The following is a 16,911-nucleotide window of genomic DNA, read 5'->3' as shown; positions in this document are numbered from 1 at the left end:
GTTTTGAACAGAAACTGCAAAGATATGTATTTCCATACTTCTCGATGGCCAGAATGAGAGTTTCCCGGAAGAAAAGCTAAAAGAGGGTAAAGAGGGCCTAATAGGGAGCGTAAGTGCTACGTAGGCGTGTTGCTTTCGGTGGCACATTGAGCTGGATGACATTAAATAATTAATAATTGCCGGGCATTAGGCAAAAAATTTTCGCGACAATAGCAACAATTTCCATAGAATTTCCATAGCAAATCATTTGGCACTGGGCCCAAAAACACACACAAAAGAGAGGGAGATAGGGAGAGAGGAAAGCCAATAAGTATCGTTGGGCAAATGCATTCGAGCTACGAATTGTTTTGTCCTCGCCAAAGGCCTTTACACTTCCTCGACGGCAAATACACAAAAAAACGCAGAGGAAAATCTGTTTGCTTTGGACGAGGCATTGAATACACTTCAAAGCCAGCAGGGGCAACGGAATCCGAAGTTAATTTTGTTAATAGAACCTGCAAATGTGATTCGTGTGGCGTGGGGATCTACGAGTATGTCCAGATTTCGGTATAGACCTGCGGAGTAGCTTCAGTCAGGGCAAGGCTCTTCGAAAGAAGGGCAATACCCGGTAGGATAAAGCAAAAAAATGTTGCGAGTGGCCGACTCAATGAGTTTTTCCCCCCTCCATGCCACTCCATGCCGCTTTATTCTGCTCCTTTTTGCCGCTGTTTGGCGGCGGGGGGCTTATCGCTGTGCAAAGATCGCCACAAAGGCCATGTTACGAAATTATTGGACGCACAAACACAAGAGAGAGAGAGAGAGAGAGAGAGCGAGGGAGAGCGAGGGAGAGAGAGAGAGACATGGCATGCAATGCAAATAGTCAACACGCCGCCACATGCCGTGCACACAAATCAAGGGCAACATGTCTCATTCCGGGTCTGCCTCTTGCCAGGGGGATGGGGCGGTGATGTTTTAGGGGTAAGTGTTCGTCGAACGAGGGGGAGGGGGGGCGGGAGTGTGTAGAAGGTGGCGGGTTGGGGGAGTGAGTGCTGTGTGGCGAGGTCGACTCTGCCGGGCAATTTAAATGGCGGCTACATGTCGCAGCCATGGCGTCGCGTGTTCCCTTTCTCCCACTCTCTTTCTCTCCCTCTCCCTCTCTCTCTCTGTCTCTCTCTCTGTGTCGCCCACGTGTTGGCCACTCCGTGGGTGGGGGTTGTGGGTGGTTGGCTGGCTGACTGGGTATGACTGTTGCCAATTAACTCAAAACTGCAGAGTAATGCTTTTTGTGCCCAAGAAAAGGGAGTACTACGGCCTGTACCTCTACCTCTAGCTTTCCTCCTATGTATCTCCCTTTCTTTCTCTTCCTTTCCCTCTCTTTTGTTTGCTGTTTGTTGTTTGTCGTTTGTGGCATTGACATAAATTCCTCAAAAAACAAAAAAATAAAAACAACAGAAACACGTGGAAAAGCACGGAAAAGCACAGAAAAGAACAAGCAGCAACAGCAACAAAGGGCGCAGCCCCGGACACGCAAGCCACATTAAAGCAATTTCCCTGCGACATTTAGATCCCCCCCCCTGCCCACCCTGCATTCTGCACAGAGAGCATTACATAAAAGCGTTAAATATATGCCAGAACCAGAGTCAGAGAATAGGAGCAGAGAGCAGCAACATCCCATAAACATCTCTGAAAGAATAGAAAGTTAGCTTTGATTTCGGGAGGTCGGTGTGGTGTGCCCCCGTTCCGATTTATCTTTCGTTTTTTAGTCTCTTTGTGTAGTCGGTGGCGTATACGTAATGAGGCGGGAGAAGGAAAGGGCAAAGGGAGAGAGCCAGAGCCAGAGGCAGGATTAGCGACAGAAACAGGAGACAGTAGCAAACGGCATCAGTTTCGGAGGACTGACTTATGCTGGCTCCAGTTAGACGCACATTTATTTTTACACTTCCTCCAACCATCCTCCGCCAATTGTCAACCCATCCCTCGATGATACCCTTTCCCCAGAGGGTAACAACACTTGGAGGAATGCCGAGGAATGAATGAAGAGAGAAGATTTAAGATCCATTCTTACCCCAAATAATTCCCTATAAGATGATACTTTGAAACGCAATCGATATCCCAGACGAAACCACTCTGATTCCAAGGAAAGGTATTCAAAGCTTCGGTGCGGCCAAGCGAATGTTTTTCCAGTGTTTTTTTGGCGTGGAGCTCAGCAGAGCTGGAGCCTGGCGCCGTCTGCTGTCTGTTGATTCCTATTCGAGAATAGATTCGGGATTCGTTTACGGCTGCGTTCTCTGCCGCCTGCTGGGGCATTGACTTGGCGGCGACTTGGCTCCTGACCCCAGGGCAAAGTTGCTTCGGGCATTACGCATACGCATACGCATAGATAAGGTCATAAGGTCGATAGATAGATAAATAGATTCATGGGTGCTTTAGGGAAGGTGAGAATGGAATAAGATGAGTTGAGCTGTGGTGAGGGGAGGTGAGGTGAGGCATGGTAATCGCAGGGTATTCAACAAGCCGCTAGAAGCATTGGAAAAGCGAAAAAGCGAAGCATTACTCAAAAACGTATTCATATGTATATTCATCAACGTTTTATTCAAATCGTTACAACATAAACTAATATTCAAAGCAAAATTTTTTGAAAGCGCTTAAATTAAAAATGAAAATTGGTAAAAAGCATCGTCTTCATCGGCTGCTTCTATTGATTTTTTTTATAATTTTCATAATTTTCTTTTTGCTGTTGGCTTTGAGGCTAAGTGGCTTAAGTGGCTAAAGAGCGGTTTGCTTGTGCTTTGGCTTGCTCTGATTTTGATTTTGATTTGATTTTGGATTGTGATTTGGGGGTACTTCTCATAGGGATTCTCCGGGGCGGCCTTCTTGTCCTTCTTGGCGGGCGTGCCCTTGCGCGGCCGATTCATCATCGGATCGTCCATGGTGCGCGATGACTGCTGCCGGGCTTGGGCCGGCGGACCCGGTGGTTTTTTCTTTTTCTTCTTCTGCGGCTCCTGCAGCATTGGATTGAACATGAACTGAATCTGCTGCTGCTGCTGCTGCGGCTGCTGCTGTGGCAGATACTGCTGCTGCTGCTGATGTTGCAAATGTTGCTGTTGCTGCTGCTGCTGCTGGAGCTGCATCTCGCGTCGCTCGAGGAACGCCGCATTGGCAGAGGCCACCGTGGCAATGCGCTGCTGCTGCTCGATCTCCTCCAGCTCTCGCTCGCGCTCCCGTTCCCGCCGCTTGCCGAACTGCCCCAGCTGTGAGCTGCGGCGCCGCAGCGTTGCCGCCGCGTAGGGATTGGCTCCCGCTCCCCCGCCGTTTGTCCCCAGGTTGGGCTCTGCCACGCCGAACAGACGCCGGATGCGCCGCCTGCCGCTGATGAAGCCCAGGCCCAGCTGCACGCCCAGTCCCATCCCCAGGCCGGCGGGGGCCGTGCTCTGGCTGAAGCTGCTGCCCGCCTCGCTGCTGCCGGCTCCATTGACCATCTGGCTGAAATTGCTGTCCAGATCGCAGCTGCCGCCGCCCAGGGTGCCCGCCGAGTCCGAGGCGCCACAGGGGAATAGATATGTGTTCAGAGTGCTCAGCGTCGTCGAGGTGGAAGTGCCCGTTCGACTGATGGCTCCCGTGTTGAGCTGCTGCTGCTGCAGCAGATGGTTGTCTCTGTCTCCTCCTCCTGGTGGCAGTGGCAGTTGCAGGCTCAAAGGATTGCTCAGTGGCAAGGGCAGTGGCAAAGGCTGTGGCTGTGGCAGTGGCAGCATCACCGCCGTGGAGCCACTCGCGCTGCCAGTGGTGCTGCTGTCGTAGCTGTGGGGATTCACATAGATGTGGTTGTTGTTGCTGCTGCTTGTGGCAGTGGCAGTTGCATTTCCCGTTGCCGTTGCCGTTGCAGTTGCCGTTGCAGCAGGTGTTGCTGTTGTGGCACCAGTGTTGACCACCAGCCCCGTGCTGCTCTCATTGTGATTGTTGTTGCTGGCCTGCCGACTGCTGGTATTGTTGTTGCTGTTGCTGTTGCTGCTGTTGTTGTTAATGTTGCTCAGATTCACCCTATAGCTGGTGCTGCTGCTGGTGGTGGTGCTATTGTTGTTGTTGTTGTTGTTGTTGTTATTGTTATTGTTGTTGTTGCTCGGATCGGTGGTGCGTGCCGGCGCCGTGGCAGGTCGCGTCGAAAAGCCACCACCTGCCACTCCCTCAGGTCCCGATGTTGCTGCCGCTCCTGGACCTGCTGCTCCTGCCTGATGCTGCTGCTGCTGTTCATTGCTGGGGGCACTGTTGCCATTGCCATTGCTGCTACTCATTGTCTTTCGTTGTGCCACAGAGAGTTTTGCACCTTCAAATTACTTCAATTTTGGATTCACCTTCATTTCACTTGAGTTTTCTTTTTCGGAGTTCGAGTTTTGTTTTTTTTTACTATTTTCCTGTATTTTTTAGCAAGCGATTAGTGTAAAATTGTGGCATGTTGCATTTACTAATATGTTGCTTATTTATTTTTGTTACTTTTCGGACACTTTTCTAATAAAATTTGACCCTTGCAGAGGGTTCCACAGAAGCGGGCATCTCCTATCGGCTGGTGTCGATAGAGCCATGCCCGTGTTTATTGAGTCCTTGAAACAAGTACTTCTCCCACCGCCTGAAGATTGGAAAACCTGTCTAACTGTTTAACAGACAAATTGTTATGTTTTTTCTTGTTTAATATATTTAATCTTTTTAATTCTGACTCTACAACGAACGAATCGGCAAGGGTATTCAGGTCTTCGGTCTCCGAAGCTAACCAATCTTTTCCTCTGTTTAATTATTTGCAATCCACACCAAAAGTTGTATGTATTCACATTCACAATCACATTTGCGCCAGCATGTGTGTATTCATATAGTATTCATATTCATTTTTGCTGGACTAATTCCAATTTTGAATCCGAGTTGAATGCACTGCACTGCCCGGGGCCTGTGCCACTGTCTGTGTCACACGATTCGCACTCTGCGGGGCACTCGAACAAAAAATTTGAACTGAACTGATTATTGGAGGGGCACGCACTTTTGTCACTGCAAAATTGTTGCCTACTTCGAGGCGTTGGACATCAACAAAAACAAAAATGTAGATTATTCATAATTATCCAAGGCGTTGCACCGTTTGCTGCCACTGCCACTGCTCCCTCCCTCTCTCTCTCTCTTTCTGTCTCTCTAGTACCGTGCAACGTCTAATGTGCAACCATTTCCGGTCACATTTACGAGTTTTCCTGCAAGTCTAAGTCAGAGTGGGGCACCCTTTGAATGGTTATTTCTATCAATGCCTCGAAGACACGGGTCTGGTCTCCTGTTATCAGTCAGAGCCACGTGCTTAACGCGCCGCGTGTCACAATTGTATGAACTTTGTGCCGCGTTGTTGACAATGCCCGGAGCCAAACAGAGCCGCAGTGGCAGCACCATCACTAGCACCAACAACGAAGTTGCCACACGCACACAAACACACTGACACACACAGACACAGTCAGAAATACAGACAGAGAGAGCGTGCGATAGAAAGAGAGAGGGAGAGAGTGGCTCTGTTAACTGGCTTCCTGGCTTGGCTGGCCGGAACAAACTATTCGCCGAACCAGAAGCACCAGCAGGAGCACCAGCAGCAGTACCAGCGGCAGTGGCAGCAGCAGCAGCAGCAGCAGCAGTGGCAGTGGCAGTGGCAGGCAGCGGCATGGCGACTTCTTCACCAAAAAAAAAAAAAAAAAAACAACAAAGAAAAGAAGAAAAATGTCAAACAATCGGCCAGAAATCTAAGTCAGGCAGCACTTGAATCATACCAACACACACTTGGACTCAATCACACACACACACATACAAGCACACACACACGGGGCATACGGGGCAACGATTCCTCATCGTTTCATCGTTTCAATTTCGGGCCAGTTTTCGGTTCAGTTGAGTTCACTTCAGCGCTTAACTTAACTAAATGTTGTACTGCACACACACACACACTCGCACACACACACACATCCTTAACTCGAGTGAAAAACCAAAAAGCCGAACCCAACCACAGGCCAAAAGCTCGTGAACTTCAAGTGTAAGTGTATGAAAGAGTCAGCGAGTTCGCTGGGATGCCAGAGAGCGGTTGGTTGAGTGAGAATGGGCTGGAGAGGGGGGTTGAGGGGTGCACGAGGCATTGAGTGAGAGCCGTGGCTGAGTTCGGTTAAAGTCAACGCCGACTCAACGTGAGTGGGTAGATGGCAAGATTTATTGAGCGCCCAAGAGCGGCTTAAACGATACGTTTAACCCGAAAAAAGGGAGGGAATATTGGAAGATCCTTGATATTGAAATCATTGATTAGATGGGTAAAATCTCAAGGAATTTTTGTATTATTTAGGTAGATGTTTTATATGTTCCTTCTTCAAGCATTTCACTGAGACCCAGAAGGATGAAATATAAGAAAAAAACTAAATGAATGCTCAGAATGGATCGTCTTTTGTCCTCTACGGAGATCGGTTCAATATAGCAGAAAGATATATATTAGCCACCACTGTTAGCCACCAAATGGTGTGTGCAGCACGGTTTTCGTGCAACTTTATGAGACGGTTAGCCTGACCGAATGGCGACTGAGAGGGGGGGCACGGGGGGCCGTGTGTGAACGAGTGAGTGAGTGCAAATGTGAGTGGAAACATTTCAATTCGATTTCGGTGTTCGGGCTTCGTCGGCTGTCGGCTCGCTGTCGGGCAACGGTCGGTGTTCCTCATTTTCGTAGTTTGTTTTGCTCGTTCGACCTCCCCCCCTCCCCCCTCCCACCACCTCTTCAGCCACGGTTTCGTAACAGTTTCCCCGACAGAAAGAGAGGGAGCGATTAATGTTAATGTATGCATCGGTAGCGACGCGACGCCAAGCGACGCCACTGCTAGCAGAGCCGAGTCCTCTCTCTTGCTAGGGACAGAGGCTGGAGGTGGGAGATACAATCAGATAATTCCTCTCTTCAATCTATTCACCCATAAGTAATTGATTAATAATTGTTTGCAATGAGAAACGCCCAGATGTATCCTTTCGATTCCCCAACTATGGCACATATATGGTTGCAAAGCCGATGATGATCTGAAACACACTGTATATAATCTTTTATTTCTATCATATCCTTTTCTGTCACTGTCCTTTTACATCCTTTTCTCGCGTATCCCTTCAATTGAGCTTCAGATGTGGAAATATTTACATATGGAGATGTATGCTTTCCATTCCATCCTCGGATGGCCTCTATTTCTTTCCTAATTTGGACTGAGCTTCAGATTTCGAAATTATCATAAATAGCCTCTTCCATAGCCATTGATATTTGTTTACCGATTCAGAATGGGATTGCCATTTCAGAACCAATTTAAATTCATATTCCATATTCTGTTTTTTCTAGGGGTCTCGACGGGGGCAGCCGTCAGGGGCAGGGGCACAGGGTTGAATGAAATTGCATGCGCGAGTGCAATTTGTTACTGGCGGGGGTCCTACGGGGTGGGGGGCGGCATGACATGGCATGGGGACTGGGCCATCGGGCGTCGGGCGTCGGGCAACATTGAGCATATGACGCATACGCAATGTTGGACCGAATCGTGGATCATGGCCAGTGGTTCCTTTGTTAGTGGCCCACTGCCTGCTGTCCCATGCAAATTGAGACGACTGAGAGGGTGGAAGATGCAGGGGTTGCATGCCATGCGGCCATGTGGCATGGGCCTCAGCTCAGCTGACGCTAGCGTTGGTAACCTTCATGGCTAATAAGCAGTCACGGCACGTGAGGAGAATGGGCACAAGCGGCGCTGGAAGGGAATGGAAGGGAAGAAGGTAGGAAGAGGAATGGGAAGGGAAAGGGCCAGCGGGGCTGTTGCCCACCGAAAAAATAGTATTGATCAAATTTATTCCCATCCAGTGTTGCCACAGCAAATGGTGACGGACGAGAAAACAAACAAATAAACCATTCGGAACCACTCGAAAACCACCAGCGGAGGAGGTCCCACCCACAGCCACACGGCCACCCATCCGACATTTGTCTCAGTGAAAACTGCAGGGGATTGCAATGCGGCTGAAGGAGAAGCTCATCATCAATGGAGTATCGTATATGGTCCGCCAGCTGGAGGTCTGCCTCTGCTCCACTCTACGCTTCTCTTCCCCACCGCCGCCGCCGCCGCCTTGAAGGCTGACAAAACGATTTGCATGCTAAAAATAACAAAATTGATGGGGCGTTTTCCGCCCCACATACACACACACGTAGGCCATGTGCGTGTGTGCTCCATAAAGAAAGCGGCCAGAAAGGTGGAGAAAGGATGGGGTTTGCTTTTGCGGCTAACTGGTCATGGCCACGGTGAAGGCGAGAGAGCCAACAACAGCAACACCAACGCCAAACAAAAACAAAAACAACAAACACAAAGGCAAATCAATTAAAAAAATTCCCTCGAAAAAAAAATGAGAGGGCAAAAAAGAAAGGCGAACAATTTTTGGTTTGAAGGAAGCCCCGAACAAAGGAAAACCAAAGACGAAAGTGCTGGCCAAATATTTCCGCTTCCCGTCAAGGTTGTGGCAATCAAAGTGCGGCACACACCAACAGAGCGAAGGAGAGAGAACGAGTGAGAAACATAGAGAATGAGGGGCGACAAGAAGTTGATGGGACTGTTTCGTGCCGTCTAACATATCCGTTGTGGCACTTCAACTGCGGCAACTCCTGCTTGCAACTGCCACAGAAATCCATCAACGTAATGAATGTCCCCTTTCCACACTGAGGCAAATAGTGAAACGCTTTTCCCTGCTTGGGTTTAATCCAGAGATGGGTTTCGTCCTCTTAACCAAATTTGTTGCGGAAATATATTCAAGACAGTGCGTTCTTGAGCCTTGTTTTGTGTCCAAGAAAGACTGTCAGAAACTGCCGCTGAATCGAGTTTTAAATAGGATTTTCTGTCCGTAATGAAAGGACATTTAAAGAGCATATTTTTGGAAGCTTAGGGCATCCAATATTTGCAATGAGGCAGGGGGCTGGCATGTAATACAATTAGCATTTCTACAATTACATAGAGCTCTACTTTGAGACGGGTTGTATGCATTCCGCTTAATATTTACATCATCCTATAGTTGTCCTGCATGACGAACTGCTTTTGCCTGTTATGGAGTCCGGATCCATATTTCCATATTTCCACATTTCCCGAATCACACACAAATCCACACACAGGCAAAAAATTATAAAAAAAAAACCATTAGATAAAAGCAAAGGAAAAAGAATTAGCCATTGAAATACAAATCACAGAATCACTGCAAGTCCCGCTTCGTTTTGGGGGATCCATGGATCACTGCCACGCCCCCGGGCCAACCGTTGCCCCGTTGGTGGCGGGGAGAGGGGGCCGAGGGGGTGGGTGGGGGTTTGGAGCAGCAGCGGACGGATACCTCTTCTTCTTGTGACGCATCTCTGCTGGCGAGCGTACATTGGACGCCGCATGCATAATTCCAGACACCAGTTTTGTGGTTTTTTTCGGCCCGCTGCAGCTGAACGGCACCCACGCGACGACCCACGAACTCGACTCGGCCTATAGGCCTGCTAACGTTGTGAACGGGCGCGCGCGCCACATAAAAGTGCAACAGCGTTGAGAGCGGACACCTCCACAGCCACATTCTGCTCGATCAACGGTGGCAATGTCTTTATACCCTTTTGTCAGGTGTGTGGCTTAGGAAAGCCCTTTGGGTGGACTCTGGGAAAGAAAGGCGATCGGTTCTGCAGATCCTTCGTAGACTCAATGCTTAGCTCTTCGATCGCTTCAGAATGTATGCTCTTTTCTAGGGTATAATACGCTTCGATCCACTGCCCTGGCCATTCCCACCCCCCCGTTCTAATTGAATTTTCAAAGGGTTGCACCTTGGCTTTGGCCAAAGCCGGAAACGGGAGAGCGTCAGCTGATAGAATCGCTCTTCAGCAAGCAGTGCAAGAAAGAAAGAGCCAAGTCAGAGAGGGAGAGCGGCAGAGCGGGCCCAGCGAGAGAGAAATTATGAGAGACAGAGAGAGAGAAGAAAGGAGGAGATGAGAGCGTAGGGAGAGCTAAGACCCCAGCGACACGGGAGCGCGCTTGTTAGCGCATTTTAAGTCGCTGTCAGGGTCGTCCGTCCGTCTTAATAATCATCACCTGGCACCGCTGGACGCACACCGCTTGCGTGCCCCCATCCATGGACATGGGGCATATGCGCTTTTGGGGCACGTTAATTAGCTGCAACGTCAATCGATGGGAGCAAACAAAACATAAAGCGGCGCAAAAATGAAATGAAAAACATAAATAGTTTTTATTCTTCTTCTGCATTTCTTTAGCGGCGTCTCACTTCGTTTCGTTTCGGGGCAAGGTCGCCCAACAAGACAACGAGAGGGGCAACGGGCGTGCATGTGTGGTGTGTGTGTCTGTGTGTATGGGAAATGGGGCCAAAGACACCCACCGGTGTCGATATCCAAGCAATGCGATCGATGATCAGCTTCCCTTAGCCGTCATCAATCCTGATCCGATGCAACCAGACGACTATTATGCCACTGCTCCTCGAATCAATGGCGATTGTTTACCAAATCAATCGAATGGGCAATCGCCACTCATTCATCCCAGACACCATTCAATGACGAAAGAGCTGTCCCCAAAACTGTGACCCACCTCCCAGCACCTGTTCCCGCATTCCCCACCTGCAACTGGGAGCCGTGTATTCCGGGGCCTAGTCGTAAACGCGAAATTCTCGCTCCAAAGTAAATATTTAGAAAATAATAAAACCAAATTTTCGTGCAAAAAAAAGAAAAGCAATGATTTAGCAGAAGCGCAGATAAACCCAAAAACGTGTGGCAAACAAATGAAAGGCCCAGAAAGAAAGGCTAACTTTTGGACACCGAAGCACTTGATACCCTGGCATAAGGAATGAACTATCTATCCTTTGAACGAAAATGTATATACGTAGGTACAGTTGTGTTGTCTTTGGTTGGATTTTCTTTGAGTTTTTTGAATTGAAATGAAGTTTCTATAGATCGTATAGACCGAATCTTGGATTTGATTGTATTTCCAACAGAATGAATGATCAGATCTTCATCGGAATATAAAAGGCGAGACACTCTACCTTCTTTGCAATCCGAAAACCAGATCCAACTTGAAATATCTTCTTCAAAAGTATTTTTAACAATTTAACAAGTACATTCCTTCCATGGGAAGAATCTTAGAGCAGTAGCAGTAGCAGTGGCAGTGGCAGTGGCAGTGGCAGTGGCAGTAGCAGCGGCGGCATACCTAGAGGCAGCAGTGGGACGCAGCGACTGTGAAAGAGTGCGAGTGAGAGCGATGGACAGCAGTGGGTGGTGGGGGCAGTGCGGTCTTACCTGGGCGCTTGGCTTAAGCTGCCGTGCGTCGTCGTGATGTGGGCCATGCAGGCAATCCATTAACTTACTCCACTTTTTCGCGCCGTGTACGGGTGACAATCAACGGGGTTTTCCTGTGTTCACTGTAACTCTCTTTTCTTTTCCTTTGCTGTTTTCACCGAAGATCGAGGCACAGGCATAAAACGTTTCACTATATAGATCTGAGATAACGGTTCACATATGCATATATGTACATCAGCAGACGGCTACACACATGCATACATATATACATAGACAGCGACATCTAGATATATATTTATTTATATTCAAATGACAAAAGAAATGAAACGAGACAATTTTCATTTATTTTTCAGTTTTGTTTTTTGTTGTTTTTCCCGCTGCCACTCTGCTGGCCGCTTTTTTCCACGACAGCAGCAGCAGCCGAGACGCCGACCGAGACAGCGCGACAGAGTCGACGGGCATGGGGGGGCGGGGGGGTGACTGGTGGGGTATGGGGGAGCAGTTGTCGCACACATTTTTCACATTTTCCAAACGGCACCAAACAACACAAAAAAAAACAAAACCAACAACACTCAAAAACCGAACATTTATTGAGACTTACGCTTCAGGACAGAGGGAGAGCATGATCGCGGTGGATCGTGGGGGAGCGCGGGGTGGAGAGAGATCGGGCAAGAGAAGGGTGTGGAAGAGAGAAATGTCCACCAGTTGGTCACGCAAGTGCAAGGTGTATTTATGCAAGGTGAGGGCAGTGCCAAGGAGCACTCGAGGGGAAGGGAGAGCAGGTCACCACAGAGTCCATAGAGTGCAGTCACGATTCATGCCTTGCACTTGGCGATCAAGACAAAGTGCCCCACCTTGCGTAAATATACCATGTACCTTGCTCTATTAAGTGCGGGGAAGAGCGAACGTAAGAACCGATGCGCAAACGAACGAAGAACGTCATCAACGCGACACTTTTTTCACATCGTTTCCACAATCAAAATCATCTTTGTCACCACAACAACAAAAAAGAAACACACGAAATACGCACTGGGATGAGAGGTTCGGGAGCAGGGAGGAAGCTGCACGGAGCTCTGCTGCCAAGGTGCATGAATCTGAGGTGAAATGCACTAACCGCTCTGCGCATTGCCTACATTGCAGATGCCCTTTCTCGTTCGGCGAGAGTTTTTGTCCCGCACACACACACACACACACAAAATAGGCAGCTATCAGGCGAGCGCATTCGCTGGCAATGCCTCACCTTATGCTAATGCACTCTGTCCGATTCGTTCCTTTGCGTTCCTCCTTTTCTGTGTGAGATTGAAACGAGTGCGAAGCGAAGCGCTCACCGGCGTGCGCGTTACTGAAGATCGCTCCTCTGCTCGCCGCAGGCCTGCGACAGCGACAGCGACGTTGGCGACGCCGACTGCGACTGCGAAGGCGAGGTCTGACGTGGGGGGCACATGGACATCACCGCAGGCCAGCGGCTAGGGGCCAGGCACCAGCAGCAGCGCCAATCGGCTCTGTTCCGGATTCCACATTCACCCGAAATTCGGTAACCGATCATTAGGCGCGGGCCTCGACAGAGTCGGAGCCATTGCGGATATGCAAGTGCTTTTGGATCGGCCTTCGACTTCATTCAAAATTAGGATACCCCTGCCCCAATATTTCCCTGATTTCTTTGCTATATTCCTTTTCTTTGAAATTTCGATTAATACTTAAAAACTATCTCTCTCATTTGTCAGAACATCTTAAATGAAATGGATCCATTAAAAAAACGAAATGAAAAGAAAACAACAAAAAAACACGTAAGTGAAAACCAGAACAGTGCCGAAAATCGTGCATGTGGGTGAGTGTGGTGGGGGGGAGGAGGCTGGCTGTGGGTGAGTGTTGTGCAAAGTGTTTTTCTCGCAAATTGCTTGCAACGTCAACGGCCAGCGACGACCCAAAGCACGGCATGCGACGACGTTTATGCGGGATCATTGAAACACATATTTTAGCCAGTTTAATCCCGAATGCACCTGTTATGCCCTTTCCCCGCCCGCAGCAGAGATATCAGAGATATTGTCCTGCCTGGATAAGTCTGGAGCCCTTCTTCGAAATATGTATACTCGTTGTTTCATCTGTTCATTATGTCGGAAGCGTTGGCCAACCACTTAGTGCCGGCGAATGATTTAACAGCCTTGTAGAGCATTCTCGAATTGCAATTGATGTCTGGCCTCGTCCTTGGCACCTCGCAAGCCCCACTCCATCGTATGATTCACGATTCACAATCGCAGCAGCAGCAGCAACAAGTGAATGGAAATCGAGCCTCACATTTGACAATACGCGACACATAAATAATGTAAATTGATGGCGAGCTTTTTTGGGGAGGAATGGGCCGTGGTGTTGTATCGATTACACAAATTGCATGACACAAAGAATCGAAGCCAGCCATAGCAGCACCCAGAGAGAGCCTCTGCAGTGACATATGATTTCCATGGGCTGTTTAAATTGATTCGAATGGAATAGGAATCGACGCAGTTCTAAATTGCGAATTCTGCACAATTTCAATTGATCATAAATACGAGTATTGTGTATTTGTGGCCAAGAGATACAAAGCAGGCCAACAACAGATACGAGTACTCGCACCCATGATGACGATGACGATGATCATCACGAAGAACCTAGTGCCAATGAATGGGTGGGAAAAACGCTGCTTTGTCTATTGCCAGACACTTATAGATGCGTTTATAGCGTCACTTGATTAACAGCACACACACCCACAGATACACACAGATACTCAAGCAGATACTCGGCGAGGCGACCTTCACTCGTTTTTCATTTTCATTTTCCTCTCACTCGCCCAAAGATTGCGTAAAGCTCATCCACCCATTCACCCATCCCATCCCATCCCATCCACCCGTACAACCACCAGCCGACGCAGAATAATATTCCGCTGATTGTGTGTTGGCCCTGTTTTCGTCAATTGTCGACAATATCGTTTTTAATGCGCCTCTTTATTTGTTTAAAAAGAAAATTCACAAAAAGAACAAGTGACTGACAATGAAACATGAATAAGAAAACAGATTGTGAATCCCACAAAAGAAAAGGTCTCTTAGAGGGCGTCCAGAAGTTGCGTGTACCCTTTAAATCCACCAAATTCAATGTCTATAGATACGAGTATATGTATGAGTAGGATAACAAGCTCTTTTTTGAGGAGTGTCTCGAAAGAATTGTTCCTACGATGTCCCTTCTTCTCAGCTTCGACTAAAGTTGGTATATCCCATTCGTTAAAGAGTGGCCCAACCACCGCAGATACTCCCACACTCTGAGAAAATATGTACAAAGTATTTGGCTGAGGGGTCTTGGAGTGGAATACATTTTTAATGCATCTTCGCAATGCCCGATTCTTGGCATTGCTTCCCATTTGTCGATTGATTGCTGTTGATGTTCCCTCGAAAAACGTTTCGCATGATGAACTATGTAAGATTGCGGAAAAGAAGGGAGCTACGAATGGATGATAGAATGGGATTTGATAGAAGGCTGTGTTGATTGATCAGTGTGAATATACCATAAAGGGCAAAGAGGGACAAGAAAGATTGGGGCCCTTGGAATCGAAGCTAAATATTCTTAAAGCTCGATAGAAGCCTTACGTTGCCCAAAATTCTAAATTGGAAGGTTGACTGGGATTCATAATCAAAGCTATACAGCAGTAACTTGCTGAAACCTGAAGGTTTGGTTCAGTTTTCACTTGAATCTACCCAGCAAGCAGTGCATCGACTAAACCTGAAGGTTCGGTTCACTTTCGCTACACAAGCAACTGGGCAAGCAGTGCGCAGCTAAAACCTGAATGCTTGGTTCGTTTTCGTTGCAAGCAGTTGAAAATGAAGCCTGAAGCTTTGGTCCAGTTTTTCCTTCGCAAAGGAGCAACCTGACGCTTTGGTTCGGTTTTCCTTCTATTCGTTATTCATCGTGCTCAAAGATAGATTCTATATACATATGGGCTCGTCATGGGTTCTGAATGGATTCAAAAAAATTCTTCCTCGTTTTTGTGTTCTTTAATGGCTTCATTTTGGCATTTTGTTGTTTTCACTCTGCCACAGAGTTATTTATATTATTGTTTTGCTTGCCGGCGAGCTCTACATCAACTGATGGATAGCATGCCCCAACGATTGATTGATACAGACATATTTTTTATCAGATTTCATGAAATATTAAGTGCTTAACATCGTAGGTTGATATTGAAATTTTGAAATGCCTAAGGGTATTAATTATATATCAACATTACTGCCTTGGATTGAATGAAAGAGTGAGCTCTACTGTTGAAAAATCAGCATTGTGTTGGGGTAAGGTTAAGATCATAATGGATTGGGTAAGGTCATAGCGCTTATAGCTGCCACACAAACCACAGTATCCTTGGGTAGCGGATAGCCTTTGCTTGGTAGATATGGGGTATACATAAGTGGATTTTTGTACGCTTCTAACTTTTGATAACTCACCTGCAAAGAGAAGAAAGTTGAGAACGAAATAAACGATTAGTGGGGTGGATTTTTAATAGCTTTTGGTTACGTTTAATTGAGGCCCAGTGACCTTGTGACCTCGTTTATTATGATTATGTTATGTAAGTTTATTTTCCCTTTTTCCGCAGATTTTCTCTTCGTTGCAAAGGACATTGACATTGGGGGCAACTGTGACGTCTTGAAGAAAGCTTTTTATCAAAGAGAGAGCCAGCCGGAACGGCAGAGAAAGCGCCCCAAAAAGTTGTCGTAGATCGAGTCGTTCGCAGCTTTTTCTCGCAGACGTCAGTGAGCTTCGGGCAAAAGCCAATGACGTCATGGGCTTGAACCCAAGCGCCCTCTGGATCAAGAACTGGCGCAAAGCTCCAAAGCACAGGAAAGCCGCAAAAGCTAAGGTGGAGAGCTTTCGCTTCTTTGCTCGTTCGTTTCGAACTTCCAATGTGCTGCGCTGCTGAATTTCGAAAATTTCAACAGGCAACCTCTGCGTCAGCGCAGACAGCGACTGCAGCAGCGGCAGCGACGCAGCATCAGCAGCGGCAGCAGCAGCAGCAGCAGCGTCCGTCGCTCGGCTTTTCGAAATTTGTTGCTCTGGAGAAGCACGTGCTCGGAGGCAGCGCTCGGCATCTGCGGCATCCACTAACTCACTCTGCCAACCCTCCACCTCCTGTAACCAGGACTGTGGAGGAGGCGAATTTTCTCTTGGATTTTAGAGCAATAAAAATAACAAAAACAACAACAACAAAAATTAGAAAAATAACAAGATGGAAAGCCTTCACCGCCCCTAGGGTTAGAAGCTTCCACTGCCCTGTTACATCCGCCAATCATTTCGTTCAAGCTATAAATAGTCTACGATCTAGTAGATCTCTGTAATGCTGGAAGCATCTTTGCCCTCGAAAGGACCACCGAAAAAAAGGATGAAAAACATCAGAATCCCTAACTTCTGCCAGGGACCATGATACCAGGGTATCAAAGGGCTCGACTATCGGAGAATCAAAGGGCTATTGTCAGCAGGCCTCGCATTCCTTTCGCATCGTTTCGTTGGCGTTGACTCCCGCTGACGAGAGATAAGCGCTGCCACTCGATGCTGTTCAATGATTTCCCCATTTACTTCCCGCTTCCTTTAGAGCCCTCTTCTGCTCC

At 47.9% G+C, this 16,911-nt stretch overlaps 1 protein-coding gene across 10 annotated transcripts in view; it reads right to left on the bottom strand.

The window, feature by feature from the left end:
• The window catches only part of Sh (Potassium voltage-gated channel protein Shaker), a 130,903-nt gene that overhangs the window by 70,403 nt on the left and 43,589 nt on the right, over positions 1–16,911 (bottom strand). Inside the window, exons 1-2 of one of the 10 annotated variants that reach the window (XM_033384392.1) lie at positions 9,352–9,498; positions 9,031–9,069 (exon numbers count right to left, since the gene is read on the bottom strand). The exons of 3 other annotated variants lie outside the window; for them this stretch is intronic. In XM_033384392.1, the coding sequence (XP_033240283.1) occupies positions 9,031–9,069; positions 9,352–9,407 (95 nt within the window). In that variant the 5' untranslated portion in view covers positions 9,408–9,498. Of the gene's footprint in view, positions 1–2,823; positions 4,368–9,030; positions 9,070–9,351; positions 9,499–11,293; positions 11,553–16,911 lie in introns of those variants that run through there. 6 more of the 10 variants (XM_033384394.1, XM_015186215.2, XM_033384393.1 and 3 more) reach the window with 6 other exon arrangements.

The sequence above is a fragment of the Drosophila pseudoobscura genome, chromosome X (genome assembly GCF_009870125.1).
Source record: "Drosophila pseudoobscura strain MV-25-SWS-2005 chromosome X, UCI_Dpse_MV25, whole genome shotgun sequence".
Classification (NCBI taxonomy): Eukaryota; Metazoa; Arthropoda; class Insecta; order Diptera; family Drosophilidae; genus Drosophila; species Drosophila pseudoobscura.
This window is presented reverse-complemented; position numbering and strand designations above follow the sequence as displayed.